The sequence below is a fragment of the Macaca thibetana genome, chromosome 19, assembly GCF_024542745.1.
Source record: "Macaca thibetana thibetana isolate TM-01 chromosome 19, ASM2454274v1, whole genome shotgun sequence".
In the NCBI taxonomy this organism is placed as follows: domain Eukaryota; kingdom Metazoa; phylum Chordata; class Mammalia; order Primates; family Cercopithecidae; genus Macaca; species Macaca thibetana.
In genome coordinates this window covers 9,984,026-10,002,822 of record NC_065596.1, presented here as the reverse complement: position 1 = coordinate 10,002,822, position 18,797 = coordinate 9,984,026, and the positions used below count along the sequence as shown (strand labels likewise).

Sequence of the window (18,797 nt, the reverse complement as noted above, 5' to 3'; positions counted from 1 at the left end):
CGGAAGCCACACAGGTCCAACAGCAGATAGATTCTTTATGTTCAAGACAGCAAATTCAGATACAAAAGCCCACCGCCATCGTCCCTCCCTCCCTCCTGCTCTGGGCCAGGGATAGGCCTGGAGGGGGGAGATGGGAGTTGGGGAGGAGGTTGGGGGGTTCACAGCAGACTCATGTCAAATGCGGAGGTAACAGGCTCCACGGGGAGGGGGCTCCTCTCAGGAGGGGCGAGGGCATTATTGCATTTGCTGGGGGGAGGGACAACCCTCTCCCCTATATTCCCTGCGTCAGGAAACTAGGAAGGTCATGACCCCCGAGCAGAACCCAAGGCCCCAGGGAGACGGAGGGACCAGTTTGGCAGCTGATGGTGGAAAGTGGTGGAGGCGGGGGTGGCCGCCCAATTTGGCCGATCCCTCCCTTCCCCGTGCCTGACCCGGCTGAGGTAGGTGGGGAACAGGGCACAGGGGGGCCGGGGACCCCGGACAGATCGGGAACCGGGGAGGGGATGGTACCGATTGGAGCGGGGCAGGGGGCCCGGCCCCACCTCCCCTCCCCATCATCCTTGGGCTGCTGAGCTAGGCTCAGGCTGGAGGCTTGAGTCCTGATGTCAGTGTCCCTGCTGGGGGCCCCCACCAGGTTGGGCCCGGGTCATCATCGCAGGGTCCGGGGGGAGTCCTAGTAGCGGCCGACCTTGGCGTCCCCGATGGCGCCCCAGACGTCAAAGACGAATTCGTCAGGGAAGGCAAAGTCACCCAGCCGTTCGTCCAGGGCCTCGGCCAGCTCATCCGGGTTCCTTTTGTCCTTTCCCAGCTCCACCATGGTGGCCGCTATTGGCGGAGGGGGCAGAATGGAGGCACAAATGACACCAGGGACCAAGGGACTCAGGGTGGATTCAGCCAGCACCAGACCTAGATGCCGCCCCCCACGCCCCCGCAGGCAGCCCTCACTTACCCAACTCCGTGTCCCTGATACCCATGTAACTCTCCAGCAGGTCATCCACCTTCTCAATGGCCTTCTCTTCAAAGGCGGAGGGCTGGGGGCCAGGAGGGGTGACAGCGACATCATAACAATGTGAATATACATTGTAATTGGACTGACCGCCCTTGTCACCACTTTACATATATTCCTATTTAGACCTCAGGACAACCCTGAGAAGAAGGTATCGGTGTTCATCTCATCCCCATTTTACTGATGGGCAAACTGAGGCCCGCGTGCCCAAGGAAAGTCCCTGGGAGCTGGGAAGTGGCAGAAGTGGACTAGAATCCAGGCTGTCTGCCCAGAGTCCCCTCAGCTAACAGATAATGCTGCCTACTATGAAAAGGAAGTGAGGGCTGGGGGTGGTGGCTCACGCCTATAATCCCAGCACTTTGGGAGGCCAAGGAGGCTGGATCACCTGAGGCCAGGAGTTCGAGACCAGCCTGGCCAACATGGTGAAACCCCGTCTCTACTAAAAATACAAAAATCAGCCGGGCATGGTGGCGGGCGCCTGTAGTCCCAGCTACTTGGGAGGCTGAGGCAGGAGAATTGCTTGAACCTGCGAGGCTGAGGTTGCAGTGAGCCGAGATCGAGCTACTATACTCCAGCCTGGGTGACAACAGCGAGACTCTGTCTCAAAAAAAAGAAAGGGAAGGAATGCTGGAGATAGGGTCCAGCTGGAGCACTCACCAGATCCTCCACCGTGGCAGGGCCCCGGGATCGGAGCCGCAGGGTCCCTCGGCCAGTGCCCAGTTGTGGGCCAGAGCCAGGGCGGCCACCCGCTGAGCGTTGGCTGATCATGTCTGTGGGAGGTAGGAGAGGGGTGCGTGTGGGGGAAGCTCGGTTTTAGCACGCTCTGGGCAGGAACTTGGCCCTCCTGGCTTTCGACACCACCCCAAACTTCTCCAAGCTTCTGCAAGTTCCTGGGGGCTGGGGCCAGGGCAGGAATCCTGACTCAGGCCTGGCATGGATGTGGGGCAGAGCAGGGGGGACAGCTGGGGGCCAGGAATAGGAAATGCTAGAGGGGAGACTGGAGGGGCCACTTCTGCCCCCAGGGGCTGGGACAGGAAGCGGGTGTACCCCAGCCTGAGTCTCCAGCTGCCTGAGTCCATCTCCTCTTGGCCAAGGGGGTATGGCTCCCGGGCCACAGAGCAGCCCTACCTGCCCGGGGAAGTGATTCAGTCCCCCACCCCCATCTCAGGGGCCTGGGGCCCATTCCTTAGAGTTAGTGAAGCCAGATGGAAAAGTGGGGGGGCTGGTACTGAGCGGCCAAGTCTGACCTGTTAGGGGTGGGGGCTGGCCAGGGGTGAGGACACCTTCCTCCTTGCCCCCGCCCTTCTCTCCGGCTGGGCCAAGGACCAGCACCTCGTCTCGGGACCGGGAGGAGCTGCACCCACTTCCCTTTCGGCTGCCCAGGCTCGGGCGCCACCTGCTGGCCGCTCCCGGCACCACCGCCTGCGCCCGTGTGAGCAGCGCCATTGGGGAGGTGCAGGGGGCGGCTCCTCACCGAAGGCCTTGCGAGGCTCCGTGAGCTTCAGCGTGAAGGTACGGCCTCGGGGCAGCTCCTTGAGCAGCCGGGCCACCTCGTAGTGCCGGCAGCCCAGCAGGCTCTGCCCGTTAATGGCCTCGATCATGTCGCCCACGCTGATGAGGTGGATGTGGTCGATCACGCTGCCCTCCTTGATGCGCTGCGGGGATGGCGAGTCATCAGCCCTTGGGGCTCTGCCTTGGTTTCCAGGGTCCCGTGGCCCACCCTCACTCCCAGGCCTCCGAGGTGCCCCGTCTCCCCAGGCACCTTGATGAAGGCGTAGCCAGCCCCGTTGTCCGTGATGGTGAGCCCGAGTGCATCCTCCGACTTGAACACCTCCACCTCCTTGCGCTGCCCCTTCACGTGGGCGAAGATGAAGTCCTCCAGCCCGATCTGGCCCCCCAGGAGCTTGTCCATGTCCACTTTGTGGGTGTTCAGGGTGCAGAACATCACCTGCAGGGGTGGGAGACGCTGAACCCTCTCCCCCTCCCTCCCCCTTTGCTAATCACCACTGGAGGGCGAAGGGAGAGAGCTGGGAGAGGACTAGGAGCATTCCATCCCAGTGCCCGATCACCCACTGAGCCAGGGCCGGGGCAGGGCCCGCATTAGCGTGTCAGCTCTGCTAGGACTAGGATTTAATTTTCCTTTATTTTTTTAAATTTATTTTTATTTTTTTTTGAGACGGAGTCTCGCTCTGCCGCCCAGGCTGGGGTGCAGTGGCCGGATCTCAGTTCACTGCAAGCTCCGCCTCCTGGGTTTACGCCATTCTCCTGCCTCAGCCTCCCGAGTAGCTGGGACTACAGGCGTCCGCCACGTCGCCCCGCTAGTTTTTTGTATTTTTAGTAGAGACGGGGTTTCACCGTGTTAGCCAGGATGGTCTCGATCTGCTGACCTCGTGATCCGCCTGTCTCGGCCTCCCAAAGTGCTGGGATTACAGGCTTGAGCCACCGTGCCCGGCCTCCTTTTATTTATTTTCAGACAGGGTCTTGCTCTGTCACCCAGGCTGGAGCGCAGTGGTGCAATCATAGTCACTGCAGCCTCAATCTCCCAGATTCCGGCAATCTTCCCACCTCAGCCTCCCAAGTAGCTGGAACTACAACTAGCCATGCCTGGCTAATTTTTGTATTTTTTGTGGAGATATGGGGTCTCACTATGTTGCACAGGCTGGTCTCCAATTCCTGGGCTCAAGTGATCCTCCTATCTCAGTCTCCCGAGTAGCTGGGACCACAGGCACACGCCACCACACCCACATAGTTAAAATAATTTTTTTTAGAGATGAGAGCCTCATTATGTTGCCCAGGCTGGCCTGGAACTCCTGAGTTCCAGTGATCCCCCCTACCTCAACCTCCCAAGTAGCTGGGACTATAGGTGTGCACCACTGTACCCAGCTAGGATTTCTGTCCTAGCAAAAATTCATTGCTGTGCCGGGCGCGGTGGCTCACACCTGTAATCCCAACACTTTGGGAGGCCAAGGCAGGTAGATCACGAGGTCAGGAGATCAAGACCAGCCTGACCAACATGGTGAAATCCTGTCTCTACTAAAAATACAAAAATTAGCTGGGCATGGTGACAGGCACCTGCAATCCCAACTACTTGGGAGGCTGAGGCAGGAGAATGGTTTGAATCCAGGAGGTGGAGGTTGCAGTGAGCCAAGATTACACGATTGCACTCCAGCCTGGTGACAGAGCAAAACTCCATCTCAAAAAAAAAAAAAAAAAAAAAATTCATTGCTGCTTTCAGGGAATGGAGCCTGGCACACAGTGAGTGCTCAGGAAATACTTGTGGAGGACACAGAAACTCACTCCACTTATGGAGACCCCTGCATCTACTTGTTCAAACCCACTATTGCCATCCTTGCCCCCCTCCCATCCATCCCCACAGTGCTTGGTGCCAGGCAAGCCAGCCTCCCAGAGTGTTGGGATTCTCCAAGGAATCACAGAGAAGTGCATCTTGTATCTGGCCTCCAGCCTCCACCATCTCCTGGGGCACTAGCCTCCCAATGCCTGATGGGAACTCAGCATCCAGGTTTGGCCTCCAGTTCTCCATACTTCACTGGGGCACAGGCCTCCTAATGCCTGATGGGAACTCAGCGTCCAGCCCTGGCTGTCAGTCTTGCACAATAGACTGGGATGCAGGCCTCTCAATCCATCCATCCAATCAATACATCCAGCCCCGGCCTCCCACAGTCCATTGAAGCTCAGGTATCCCAGTGCCTGCTGGGAACTCAGCATCCAGCCCTGGCCATCAGTCTTGCATAATCTACTGGGGGTACAGCCCTCCCAGTGCCTGATGGGATGTCAGCATGCAGCCCTGGTCATCAGCTCCCACAATCCACTGGGGCACAGGCCTCGCAGTACCTGAGGGGAACTCAGCATCCAGCCCTGGCTTCCAGTTCCCCACAGTTCACAGGGGCACAGGCCTCCCAGTGCCTGATGGGAACTCAGATCCAGCCCAGGCCATTGGCCCCCGCCACTGAGTGGGGCACAGGCTTAGCATCTGCAGCTTTGGCATCTGAACCCCAGCTCACAAATGGGATGCAGGCCCAGGCCTCTGGCCCACCATCAGGGACCCTGGTGCCCGATTCCCCAGTGGGTACCTCGGCAGTTGGCAGGCGGAAGGCCTCGGCAATCTTGCCATACAGCTCCTTGACGTTGGTGAAGCCCTCGATGCGGCCAGTGGGACTGCCATGGGCCAGCTGGGTGTGGAACACAAGGCGGGGCCGCAGGGCTGGGGGAGGGGGGGGCAAGCCCATTTGGGGCCCCCCCGCCCCACCTCCGCCCAGGGGCCCTGGCTCCCCCACGCCCAGCCCGCCACGGCCTGGCTCAGCCTCCTCATTTTCCACTAGAGGGGGCGCCTTTTTCCGCCGCCCCAGTCCCAGCGGCATGAGCAGCGAGAAGTGGGGTCACCAGAGGATCTGTAGGAGAGGAAGTGGGGCTCAGGGTCTGGGCAAGGGCCTTGGGTGCCCCTCCCACACTACTCAAACCAGACAGGCCCAAGAAAGTACTCAGAGAACAAACTGGCCTCGGTTGAAATCCTCATCTCTTGTATAGTGATGGGACACTTTTATATAAAAGTAGTAACGGGGCTGGGTGCAGTGGCTCACGCCTGTAATCCCACCACTACGGAAGGCTGAGGTGGGCGGAGTACTTGAGGTCAGGAGTTTGAAACCAGCCTGGCCAACATGGTGAAACCCCACATCTACTAAAAATATAAAAATTAGCCAGGTGTGGTGGTGCGCACCTGTGATCCCAGCTACTCGGGAGGCTCAGGCACAAGAATAGCTTGAACCTGGGAGGTGGAGGTTGCAGCGAGCCGAGATCGTGCCACTGCACTCTAGCCTGGGTGACAGACTAAGGCTTTGTCAAAAAATAAACAAATAAATAAATAAAATAAAATACTCACACCTGTAATCCCAGCACTGTGGGAGGCTGAGACGGGAGGATCACTTGAGGTCAGGAGTTCAAGATTCCCGACCAACATGTCGAAATCCCATCTCCACCAAAAATACACAAAAAGTAGCCAAGCACGCCTGTAATCTCAGCAATTCAAGAGGCTGAGGCGTGAGAATTGCTTGAACCCAGGAGGCGGAGGTTGCAGTGAGCCAAGATCACACCACTGCACTCCATCCTGTGCTAAAGAGCAAGACTCTATCTCAAGAATAGTAACAGCAGCAGCTAGGATTATTGCTTTGTGACCTTGTTTGCTTGTTTCGTTTGTTGTTGTGACAGGGTCTTGCTCTGTCACCTAGACTGGAGTGTAGTGGTATAATTAAAGCTCACTGCAGCCTTGATCTCCCAGGGTCAAGGGATCCTCACGCCTGTCTCTCAAATAGCTGGGACCATAGGCACATGCCATGAAGCTCAGCTAACCTTTATTTTATTTTTTTGAGATGGAGTCTCACTTTGTCCCCTAGGCTGGAGTGCAGTGGTGTGATCTGGGCTCGCTGCAACCTCCGCCTCCCGAGTTCAAGCGATTCTTGAGGAGATCCCGACCTTTTTTTTTTTTTTGAGACTGAGTCTTGCTCTATTGCCCAGGCTGGAGTGCAGTGGTGCAATCTCAGCTTACTGCAACCTCTGCCTCCCGGGTTCAAGTAATTCTCTTGTCTCAGCCTCCCGAGTAGCTGGGATTACAGGTGTGTGCCACCACACCCGGCTAATTTCTACACTTTTGGTAAAGATGGGGTTTCACCAAGTTGGCCAGGCTGGTCTTGAACACCAGACCTCAAGTGATCCACCCACCTCAGCCTCCCAAAGTACTGGGATTACAAGCATGAGTCACTGCACCTGGCTAACGCTCAGCTAATGTTTTAAAACTTTTTGCAGACCAGGCGTGGTGGTCTAATCCCAGCACTTCGGGAGGCCGAGGTGGGTGGATCACGAGGTCAGGAGTTCAAGACCAGCCTGGCCAACATAGTGAAACCCTGTCTCTACTAAAAAAACACAAAAATTAGCCGGGTGTGGTAGCATGTGCCTATAGTCTTAGCTACTCAGGAGGCTGAGGCAGGAGAATCATTTAAACCTGGGAGGCGGAGGTTGCAGTGAGCTGAGACTGCGCTATTGCCTGGGTGACAGAGTAAGACTCCATCTCCAAAACAAAAAAAACTTTTTGCAGAGATGCAGGGGGGTGTCTCAATATGTTGCCCAAAGTGATCTCAAACTCCTAGGCTCAAGCAATCCTCCTGCCTCAGCCTCTCAAAAGTGCTGGGAGTACAGGAATGAGCCATTGTGCCCGCCTGTAATCCCAGCACTTTGGGAGGCCGAGGTGGACAGATCACCTGAGGTCACGAGTTGGAGATCAGCTTGGCCAACATGGTGAGACCCCGTCTCTACTAAAAATACAAAAATTAGCTGGCCGTGGTGGCAGGCATCTGTAATCCCAGCTACTCGAGAGGCTGAGACGAGAGAATCACTTGAACCCGGGAGGCAGAGATTGCAGTGAGCTGAGATTGCACCACTGTACCCCAGCCTGGGCAACAAAGCAAGACTCGGTCTTAAAAAAAAAAAAAAAAAAGAGTCAGGGTCTCTTCTTGCTCTGTCCCCCAGGTAGGAGCGCAGCGGGCTGATCATGATAATGGCTCACTGCAGCCTTGACCTCCTGGGCTTAAGCCATCCTCCGTTCTCAGCCTCCCAAGTGACTAGAACTACAGGCGTGTACCACCACACCCAATTATTATTTTTTTAAATTTTATTGTAGGCCTGGGGCAATGGCTCACATCTGTAATCCCAGCACTTTTGGAGGCTGAGGTGAGCAGATCGCTTGAGGTCAGGAGTTTGAGACCAGCATGGTCAACATGGTGAAACCACAAAACCACATCTCTACTAAAAGTACAAAACTTAGCCGGGTGTGGTGGCACATGCCTGTAGTCCCAGTTACTGGGGAGGTTGAGGCAGAAGAATCGCTTGAACCCAAGAGACGAAGGTTAGCAGTGAGCAGAGATCGTGTCAATGCACTGGCTCCAGTCTGGCTGACAGATAGACTCTGTCTCAAAAAAAAAAAAAAATATATATATATATATATAGTAAGGAGTGGTTTTTTTTTTTTTTTTTTTTTGATACAGAGTCTCACTCTGTCACCCAGGCTGGAGTGCAGTGGCATGATCTCAGCTCACTGCAAGCTCCACCTCCAAGGTTCACGCCATTCTTCATTTTTTTTTTTTTTTTTTGAGACGGAGTCTCGCTCTGTCGCCCAGGCTGGAGTGCAGTGGCTGGATCTCAGCTCACTGCAAGCTCCGCCTCCCGGGTTTACGCCATTCTCCTGCCTCAGCCTCCTGAGTAGCTGGGACTACAGGCGCCCGCCACCTCGCCCGGCTAGTTTTTTGTATTTTTAGTAGAGACGGGGTTTCACCATGTTAGCCAGGATGGTCTCGATCTCCTGACCTTGTGATCTGCCTGTCTCGGCCTCCCAAAGTGCTGGGATTACAGGCTTGAGCCACCGCGCCCGGCCTCACGCCATTCTCCTGTCTCAGCCTCCAGAGTAGTTGGGACGACAGGCACCTGCCACCACGCCTGGCTAATTTTTTGTATTTTTAGTAGACACGGGTTTCACCACGTTAGCAAGGATGGTCTCGATCTCCTGACTTCGTGATCCGCCCACCTCAGCCTCCCAAAGTGCTGGGATTACAGGCGTGAGCCACTGCGCCCGGCAAGGAGGAGATCTTTCTATGTTGCCCAGACTGGTCTGGAACTCCTGGCTTCAAGGAGCTTTTGGCCTCCCAAAGCTCTGGCATGACAGGTATGGGCCACCGTGCCCAGCCTGTGACCTTCCTTAACCCTCACACCACACTGTAACATAAGGATCACATTATGCAGTAATTATGCTCACTGAACAGATGAGAAAAATGAAGCCTCAAAGCGACTAAGCTTCTGTTTTCCTATCAGCCACAGTCACTAACACTGTGTGCAAAAAATTTCTGACTCTCCCCTCTTTGGACCAAACAGGTAGATGGCGCTTCCTGACCTCCTTGTGACTGGGCAGCTAAATGATTATTTCTGGCAAATGGGTTGTGAGAGGAAGTGGCACTTGACATTTCTGGGCTGAGGCATTTAAGTGCTGGAGCCTCCAGAGATCTCTCTCCCAGGCAGGGTGATGAGCCACATTTGATATGGTGGCGACTCTGAAGCCAGACCCTGAATGACTACAGTGAATGGCGCCCCCTGCTGAGCCACAATGGAAGTGCAGCAGGAAGAAAAAGCAAATCTTTGCTGAATTCAGTCACTAAGCATTTTGGGGTTGTTTTCTACAGCAAAACTTGTCTTGATGGACATACATTTTTTTTTGTTGTTGTTTCTTTCTTTCTTTTTTTTTTTTTTTTGGAGACAGACTCTTGCTCTGTCACCCTAGCAGGAGTGCAGTGGTGCAATCTCAGCTCACTGCAACCTCTGCCGCCTGAGTTCAAGCAATTCACCCGCCTCAGCCTCCCAAGTAGCTGTGACTACAGGAGTGCACTATCATATTTGGCTAATTTTTGTGTTTTTAGTAGAGACGGGGTTTGTCATGTTGTCCAGGCTGGTCTTGAACTTCTGACCTCAAGTGATCCACCCGCCTTGGCCTCTTGAAGTGCTGGGATTACAGGCGTGAGCCACTGCACCCGGCCTGTTTCTTTATTTCTCTCTTTCTCCATTCTCCACTCCCTTCAAACATTTTTTTTTTTAAGTACTTACTATATTTTACGCACCATTTTAGATATTGTCTTCAATAAAAAAAGCAAGATCCTTGACTAGGGCCACCATGTTCAGTTACACAAGTTGTGCACTGTACAAAATTACTAGACCAAGGTGACAAGTAGGACTGAAATTTGGCCTACACACTGCCTGCCAAGCTACATTTCTTGGTGTGGTGTCTGCCAGGAGGAAGAAATGTCTTTCTTTCCTTTTTTCTTTTTTTTTTTTTTTTTTGAGACAGAGTCTCGTTCTGTCTCCCAGACTGGAGTGCAGTGGTGCACTCTTTGCTCACTGCACCCTTCACCTCCCAGGTTCCAGCAATTCTCCTGCCTCAGCGTCCCGGGTAGCTGGGACTACAGGTACACGCCACCATGCCCGGCTAATTTGTTTTTTTTTTTTTTTTTGAGGCGGAGTCTCGCTCTGTCGCCCAGGCTGGAGTGCAGTGGCACTATCTCGGCTCACTGCAAGCTCCGCCTCCCGGGTTCCCGCCATTCTCCTGCCTCAGCCTCCCGAGTAGCTGGGACTACAGGCGCCGCTACCCCGCCCAGCTAGTTTTTTGTATTTTTTAGTAGAGACGGGGTTCACCCGGTTAGCGAGGATGGTCTCGATTTCCTGACCTCGTGACCCGCCCGTCTCGGCCTCCCAAAGTGCTGGGATTACAGGCTTGAGCCACCGCGCCCGGCCCCCTGGCTAATTTTTTTTGTGTTTTTAGTAGAGATGGAGTTTCACTATGTTGGCCAGGCTGGTCTCGAACTCTTGACCTCGTGATCCGCTCGCCTTGGCCTCCCAAATTGCTGGGATTACAGGCGTGAGCCACTGCGCCCGGCCGAAGAGTTGTCTAATTCACTCACAGATGCTATATAGGCTAGCTGGGGCTCTGACTATGACCTCCAGAAGTGGACAGTCCGGAAGAGGAAATGCACAGTGAGAAGGGAAATGAGTAAATGTCTAATATAATTTTTTCCCTTTATTTTCCTTTTTTTTTTTTTTGACAGAGTCTTCCTGTGTTGCCCAGGCTGAAGTGCAGTGGTGCAATCAGAGCTTACTGCACCCTTGCCCTCCTAGGCTCAAGTGATCCTCCCATCTCAGCCTCCTGAGTAGCTAGGACCACAGGTGCTTGCCACCATGCCCTGCTAATTTTTTTACTTTTATTTTTTAGAGACAGGTCTTGCTATGTTATCCCAGCTGGTCTCAAATTCCTGGGCTCAAGTAATCCTCCTGCCTTGGCCTCCCAAAGAGCTGGGATTATAGGCATGAGCCCACTGTGCCCAGCCTCATATAATTTTTAATAGTGATATGGAGACAAAGCAAGACAAGTTCTACGGATAAGATCAGTGAGGGTGTCTCTGAGCAAGTGAAGCTGAACTTGAGACCTGAACGACAGGAGGAGGCATTCATGCAATGATTTGGGACAAGAACGTTCCAAGTAGAGAGAACAGCCAGTAGAAAGGCCCTGAGCTGGGGCTGGGCATGGGGGCTCAAGCCTGTAATCCCAGCACTTTGGGAGGTCGAGGCTGATGGATCACATGAGGTCAGGAGTTCGAGACCAGCCTGGCCGATATGGCAAAACCCCATCTCTACTACAAATACAATACACAGGTGGGCGTGGTGGTGCACACCTGTGATCCCAGCTACTCGGGAAGCTGAGGCGGGAGAATCACTTGAATGCAGGAGGCGGAGGTTGCAGTGAGCCCAGATCACACCACTGCACTCCAGCCTGGGTGAAAAACTGAGACTCCATCTCAATAAAACAAAGAAAAGCCCTGGCCAGGCACAGTGGCTCATGCCTGTAATCGCAGCACTTTGGGAGGCCAAGGCAGGCAGATCACGAGGTCAGGAGTTTGAGACCAGCCTGACCAACATGGTGAAACCCTGTCTCTACTAATAATACAAAAATTAGCCAGGTATGGTGGTGCATGCAAACCCTGTCTCTACTAAAAATACAAAAATTAGCTGGGCATGGTGCCCCATGCCTGTGATCCCAGCTATTTAGGAGGCTGAGGCAGGAGAATCACGTGAATCCGGAAGGCAGAGGTTGCAGTGAGCTGAGATCGCGCCATTGCACTCCAGCCTGGGCGAAAGAGTGAGACTCCGTCTAAACACACACACACACACAAAAAAAAAAGAAAAGAAAAGCCCTGAACTGGGCATGCAATTGGCATGTTTGAGGAACAGTGAGGAGGCCTGTGGGGTTGGAACAGTGAGTGAAGGGGGGATAGTGAGAACATGAGGGCAGGGAGGTAACACGGTTGCTATGTTGTCTTGATTTTTTTTTTTTTTAAAGATGGGGTCTCACTTTGTCGTCCAGGCTGCAGTGCAGTGATATGATCACAGCTCACTACCGCCTCAAACTCCCAGGCTCAAGCAATCCTCCTGTCTCGACCTCCTGAATAGCTGAGACTACAGGTGTTCACCGCCATGCCCAGCTAATTTTTATTTCTTGTAGAGATGGGTCTCACTACATTGCCCAGTTTGGTCCTGAACTCCTGGGCTCAAGCAATCCTCCCGCCTTGGCCTTCCAAAGTGCGGGGATTACAGGCATGAGCTACCACACCCAGCCTGCGATGGTTTGGATAAGGTTTACCCCACTGAAACTCATAAAAATTTGATCTCCAAAGGGGTGGTGTGGTGTTGGGAGGTGGGGCCTAGTAGGAGGTATCTGTGTTATGGAGACAGATCTCTCCTGAATGGCTTGAAGCAGCTCTGGAAGCACTGAGTGCTTGCTCTCAAGAGCCTGGATTAGTTATCTAGAAAATACAGTAGTTGGCCAGGTGCGATGGCTCATACCTGTAATCCCTGCATTTTGGGAGGCTGAGGTGGGAGGATGACAAGGTCAGGAGTTCGAGACTGTCCTGGCTAACACAGTGAAACCCCGTCTGTACTAAAAATACATAAAAAATTAGCCGGGCGAGGTGGCGGACGCCTGTAGTCCTGGCTACTCGGGGGGCTGAGGCAGGAGAATGGCGTGAACCTGGGAGGCGGAGCTTGCAGTGAGCCGAGATGGCTCCACTGCACTCTAGCCTAGGCGACAGAGTGAGACTCCATCTCCAAAAAAAAAAAAAAAAAAAAAAAAGGAAGAAAATACATGAGTTAGGCCGGGCACAGTGGTGGTGGTTCACGCCTATAATCCCAACACTTTGGGAGGCTGAGGAGGGTGGATCACCTGAGGTCAGGAGTTCGAGACCAGCCTAGCCAGCGTGGTGTGAGCGAAAGGAGGCTGGTGTGAACCACTGCGCCCAGCCTGTATTTCTTTATGTAAAAGGGACTTCCTGGTGCCTCCTATCCAATGGTCTCTTCCAGGGGATCATGCTGGATTCAGCTTGGCCGCATCCAATCTTTTCTTTTTTCTTTCTTTTTTTTTTTTGAGACGGAGTCTCGCTCTCTTGCCCGGGCTGGAGTGCAGTGGCCGGATCTCGGCTCACTGCAAGCTCCACCTCCCGGGTTCACGCCATTCTCCTGCCTCAGCCTCCCGAGTAGCTGGGACTACAGGCGCCTGCCACCTCGCCCGGCTAGTTTTTTGTATTTTTTAGTAGAGACAGGGTTTCACCGTGTTAGCCAGGATGGTCTCGATCTCCTGACCTCGTGATCCGCCCTTCTCGGCCTCCCAAAGTGCTGGGATTACAGGCTTGCGCCACCGCGCCCGGCCCAATCTTTTCTTTTTTCCTTTTTTTTGAGGTGAACTCTTGCTCTGTCACCCAGGCTGGAGCGCAATGGCGTGATCTCGGCACACTGCAACCTCCATCTCCTGGGTTCAAGCGATTCTCCTGCCTCAGCCTCCTGAGTAGCTGGGATTACAGGTGTGTACCACCACGCCTGGCTCATTTTTGTATTTTTAGTAGAGATGGTGTTTCTCCATGTTGACCAGCCTTTCCTGGAACTCCTGACCTCAGGTGATTTGCCTGCCTTGGCCTCCCAAAGTGCTGGGATTACAGGTGTGAGCCACTGCACCCGGCCTGCACCCAGTCTCATGTATCCCTTTGTTCATGCATCTATTCATTCGTCTGTCCCCTAACACACCCTCTCATCTCACCTGGTCCATCTCCATGATCACTCACCTAAACTACTGCGGTTGGCTCCTGTGGGCTTCCCAGCTTCCACCCTAACCCCCACGACTTCTTGTCCAGACAGCAGCCAGAATGGTCCTGTAAAATATAAGTCACGTCACATTTGTCTCTGCTCTGACCCCTCCCCGGGCTCTGACCTCGCTGGAAAGAAAAACCAGGGTCGGCCGGGCATGGTGGCTCACAGCTGTAATCCTAACACTCTGGGAGGCCAAGGCGGGCATGAGCCACCACGCCCAGCCGTATAGTTCTTAACTATTTGGATTTGTCTTTCTGTGAACTGCCTGTCTTTGCCCACTTTTTTTTTTAAATGCATGGTCTGTTTTTAATTGCATGGCCTCTCCTTTTTCTTATTGATTTGTGAGAACTCTTTATATATTCTGGATACTAGTCTTGTATTGGTTCCCTCATCTCTCTATTCATAGCACCCATCACAGAGGCTAGCACACAACAGGCACTCACTGGCCAGGCACAGTGGCTCACACCTGTAATCTCAGCACTTTGGGAGGCTGAAGCATGAGGATGGATTGAGCTCAGGAGTTTGAGACCAGCCTGGGCAACATAGCAAGACCCCATCTCTACTAAAAATTTAAAAAAAAATTAGCTGGGGCCAGGCACAGTGGCTCACATCTGTAATCCCAGCACTTTGGGAGGTCAAGGAGGGTGGATCATTTGAGGTCAGGAGTTTGAGACCAGCCTGGCCAACATGGTGAAACCCGATCTCTACTAAAAACACAGAAAAATTAGCCGGGTGTGCTGGCGCATGCCTGAAATCCCAGCTACTCTGGAGGCTGAGGCAGGTGAATTGCTTGAACCTGGAGGTGGAGGTTGCAGTGAGCCACGATCATACCACTGCACTCCAGCTTGGGCAACAGCAAGACCCTGTCTCAAAAGAAAAAAAAAAAAAAATAGAAAGAAAAGAAAAAAGAGGTTGGGCACAGTGGCTCACGCCTATAATTCCAGCACTTTGGGAGGCCGAGGCGGGCGGATCATGAGGTCACGAGATCGAGACCACAGTGAAACCCTGTCTCTACTAAAGAAAAAAAAAAAGTACAAAAAATTAGCCGGGCATGGTGGCAGCGGGCGCCTGTAGTCCCAGCTACTTGGGAGGCTGAGGCAGGAGAATGGCATGAACCCGGGAGGCGGAGTTTGCAGTGAGCCGAGATCGTGCCACTGCACTCCGGCCTAAGTGACAGAGCAAGACTGTTTCAAAAAAAAAAAAAAAAGAAAAGAAAAAGAAAAAAGAAAAGACCCCTCATCATCCCTCCAACTCCGCTAGCTCTATGCACTGGGAGGCAGGAAGCTAAAAACATGAATCTGGAGCCTGGCTTCATCACTTAATAGCTGTGTGACTTTGGGCAAGGGTCTTAACCTCTCTGAGCTCAAAGGAAATCATGCATGTGCTTGAACAGTCCGAGCACACAATAAGGGTTGCATAAATATTGGTGACAATTACTGCTACTGCCATCTTTTTTTTTTTTTTGAGACGGAGTCTCGCTCTGTTGCCCAGGCTGGAGTGCAGTGGTGCGATCTCGGCTCACTGCAAGCTCCGCCTCCCGGGTTCACGCCATTCTCCTGCCTCAGTCTCCTGAGCAGCTGGGACTACAGGCACCCGCCACCGCGCCTGGCTAATTTTTTGTAGTTTTAGTAGAGACAGGGTTTCACCATGTTAGCCAGGATGGTCTCGATCTCCTGACCTCGTGATCCGCCCACCTCGGCCTCCCAAAGTGCTGGGATTACAGGTGTGAGCCACAGCGCCCGGCCTTGCTACTGCCATCTGTACCAAGATTCAAGCTTCCTCCTTTTCCTAAGATCCCTACATCCTGACCACCAATTCCCAGCCTCCTTACTCTCTTTCTCTGCCCACACCCACTGCCCTGGTTCATGCCGGCTTCCACGTCCCCACCCGTAAGGAGGGATTAACAGCAGTGAGGGAAGTGAGTGATTAATGAATCTGCCTGCCACGGCCATAAGAGGCTTCGTGGCCTGGGTTCAAATCCTACCCCTGCCACTTACCAGCTGCGTGGCCGGGGGCAAGTCACTTCACGTCACAGGGCCTCAGTTTCTTCATCTGAAAAATGGGTGGCATTCCTGTCACTCTCAAGGTGGTTGTGGAAATCCAAAGAGATTACTCGTGTATTCCATCCACACTCTGCCTCAGACTCCATTTAAGGATGCTGTTGTCATTATTATGGGTGTCTCCTCCTCTGCCCTGCCCTGCCCTGCCCAGGAATATCCCAGCCCTCTCTGCCCGCCAACACCTACTCCAGGCCCACTCCTCCAGGGAGCCTCCCAGGCTTGCCCCAGCAAGCTGGAACCGCCCCTGTGGTACAGACGGCTCAGGCCCAGGAACCTAATTGCATGCTGCCCTGGCAGAACTCTTGTCTTCCAGCCTCAGGCTGTCATTTAACTTCATGTCTCTATTTTAAAACGTAAACCAGATGGCATCACTGCCCTGCCTGAAACTTTACAATGGTTTCCCACCTTCTGGAAGAAAAACTGCAAACTCTTTACTGGGATCCACAAACCCCTGCAGAATCGCTGCTCCGGGTTCATCTTCTGCGCCAACCACACGATTCCAAGCTTGGTCCAGCCTAAAGACCTTGGCCTTTCCCATCTTCTTTTTTTTTTTTTTTTTTGAGATGGAGTCTCGCTCTGTCACCCAGGTTGGAGTGCAGTGGCACGATCTCAGCTCACTACAACCTCCGCCTCCCGGGTTCAAGCGATTCTCCTGCCTCAGCCTCCTGAGTAGCTGGGATTACAGGCACACGCCACCACATCTAGCTAATTTTCATATTTTTAGTAGAGAGGCGGTTTCACCATGTTGATCAGGCTGGTCTCGAACTCGTAACCTCTTGACCCACCTGTCTCAGCCTCCCAGAGTGCTGGGATTACAGGCGTGAGCCACCACGCCCCGCCAATTTTTCTATTTTTAGTAGAGACAGGGTTTCCCCATGTTGGCCAGGCTGGTCTCAAACTCCTGCCCTCAAGCAATCCACCCGCCTCGGCCTCCCAAAGTGCTGGGATTACATGCGTGAGCCACCGCGCCCGGCCTCCTTGTCTGATCTCTGCGGGGCTGGCACCCCCTGCCCACAACTACTCTCTACAGTGCCACCTGCTCGTATTTTATTCATAGCACTTAATGCCATCTGAAATTATCTTCTTTATTTACTTGCTAACTTGTGTGTCGGCTGCTTCCCTTCAGAGTGCCAGCTCCTCAAAAGCAGAAATTTTGTTTTGTTCACTATTGTATTTTCCGTGCCAAGAACAGTGCCTAGCACATGCACATAGTAGGTGCTCACGAGATATTTGTAGACTAGGTGAATGAATGAATGTGTCTCAGCTCCTCATTCTGATTGCTCTCTGTGCCCCTCCATCCTCGAAACAGCCCCTCAAACGTGCCTGCTGTGGAGCTGCTAACTGTACTGGCCTCCCCGCTTTCCCTGGCTCCCTTCACACCTGAACACGAGATGAAGAAGAGACGCTTCAGCCCGGATATACAGTGTATGGGCTGGAATTTCAGCATCCTCACCCCCTTATCCTGGCAAGGGCCTGAAACTTAGCAACCCCACCGCCACACAGAAACACAGTATGGCCAGCAGGAGGAGGGGAACCGGGTTCCTGGGAGCACACAGAAGTTAGGGGAAGGGGAAAACCACGCCCAGGCTCCCCCTTCCAGCATAGTATTGCTTTGGAGAGAAGGAGGGAGAGAGGCCTCTGATTCACTCTTGAAAAACCGGCTCCTGGGTGTTTCCGGGGAGAACGCCTACTTCCCAACCTCGGCCCAGGTTGCCGGGGGGACCCAGGGGGCCCAGGACCCCAGCATCCTGGCCCCCTGCAGACGTCACTCTCTTCTCTGGACTCAGGTAGTCAGACCTGCCCTCTCCAGCTCAGGGGAGAAGGGACAGGAGGGCAGCTTCCTGTTTGAGTGGCTGGTAAAGCAAAAGACCAGCAGGTGTGGCCCTTATGATGAGTACGGGGTAAGGGTGGGAGGGGTAGGGGGCCGAAGCTACTCAGCAACAATTGAGCCATGAGTTATTGGTATCCAGTCTAGAGGCTGTGACTCCAGTTCTGGACCCTGGGGCATGAGTTCCAGCGCCAGATGTGCCAGTTACTAGCTGTGTGACCTTGGGCAAGTCACTCCACCTCTCTGGGTCGGCTGCCTCACCTTTTTTACAAGGCACAGCACCTCCCATTGAGGTGTTTAGAGTCAATGATCCGCACGGTAAATACCTGACACGGAAGCCCTCCAATAAATGCTAGCTGGAGTGGAGTTTTTTGATTGTTATCCAGACCCTGGTTCTCACTGCGTCCCCGCTCGAGACCCTGGAGGGTTCAGACGCTGTTAGCTGAGGGGATGTGCCCAGGAAAGGGTCAGAAACACCGACCCCGCGCCTGTCCACGCTGGGATGGGGACCGTCCAGAGGGGGGACGGGGGGAGGGGCAAGCCCGGAGACCTCAGCCCAGCGTTGGGAGGCGTTTGTTCCCTGACCCCCAGCAGGAAGGGAGCTGCCCCCACCACCCCCCACCCCCGCTCTCCCCGGAATGGGGCCTCCGGCATCCCCGCGCGCAGCCGAGACCTCCAGTCGCGTCCACGGGGCCGGCCCCACCCTGCACGATCGACCGGATCCTCGCAGGTCCGCGACCCTCGGGGGCCCGGAGCAGACACATTCTTCCCGCCGAGGTCACTCACCTGCGCCGCCGCCGCCGCCGCCTCCGCCTCCCGGTGCGCACCCGGCTCGGCCCTCCGCAAACTCCAGCCCGGGCCTCTCCCGCAGCAGCGCCTGGGGGGCGGGGCCGACACCCGCGGCCGGCCAATCAGCGGCTGCCTCCCGGTGCTTACGGCCAATCCGCGTCGTCCGCTTCGGGTGGACCCGACGGAAACATTCCACAGGGATCCCTCCTCCTCTCCCGGCTCTTCCCGACTCCCCCCCGCGCCACGAAGCAGTGGACCGTCCCGCCCTGCTTAAGCCGCGGCGGGCTGTACCAACAGAGGGCTGAGGAGGGGGGGAGCTGCAGCTGGGCCCCGGCCAATCACGAAGGAGGAAGGAGCCGAGCGGCCAATGGAAAGGAAG

General features: G+C 54.3%; 1 protein-coding gene across 3 annotated transcripts; it reads right to left on the bottom strand.

Annotated features, from left to right (window-relative positions):
- Positions 1-17: 17 nt before the first annotated feature.
- GIPC1 (GIPC PDZ domain containing family member 1) lies at positions 18-18,515 on the bottom strand. 3 transcript variants are annotated; one of them, XM_050769960.1, is made up of 9 exons: positions 18,416-18,515; positions 15,739-15,793; positions 13,717-13,803; positions 5,098-5,415; positions 2,769-2,954; positions 2,481-2,661; positions 1,664-1,776; positions 950-1,031; positions 18-825 (listed from the first exon to the last, which is right to left on the bottom strand). In XM_050769960.1, the coding sequence occupies exons 4-9, from the start codon at positions 5,383-5,385 to the stop codon at positions 674-676; spliced, it is 1,002 nt and encodes a 333-aa protein (XP_050625917.1). In that variant the 5' UTR covers positions 5,386-5,415; positions 13,717-13,803; positions 15,739-15,793; positions 18,416-18,515; the 3' UTR covers positions 18-673. The 3 variants fall into 3 exon arrangements, with proteins under 3 accessions (XP_050625917.1, XP_050625919.1, XP_050625918.1); XM_050769962.1 differs by having other exon boundaries at positions 5,098-5,196; positions 18,416-18,509; XM_050769961.1 differs by lacking the exons at positions 15,739-15,793; positions 18,416-18,515 and having other exon boundaries at positions 13,717-13,806.
- Between the last annotated feature and the right edge of the window lie 282 nt (positions 18,516-18,797).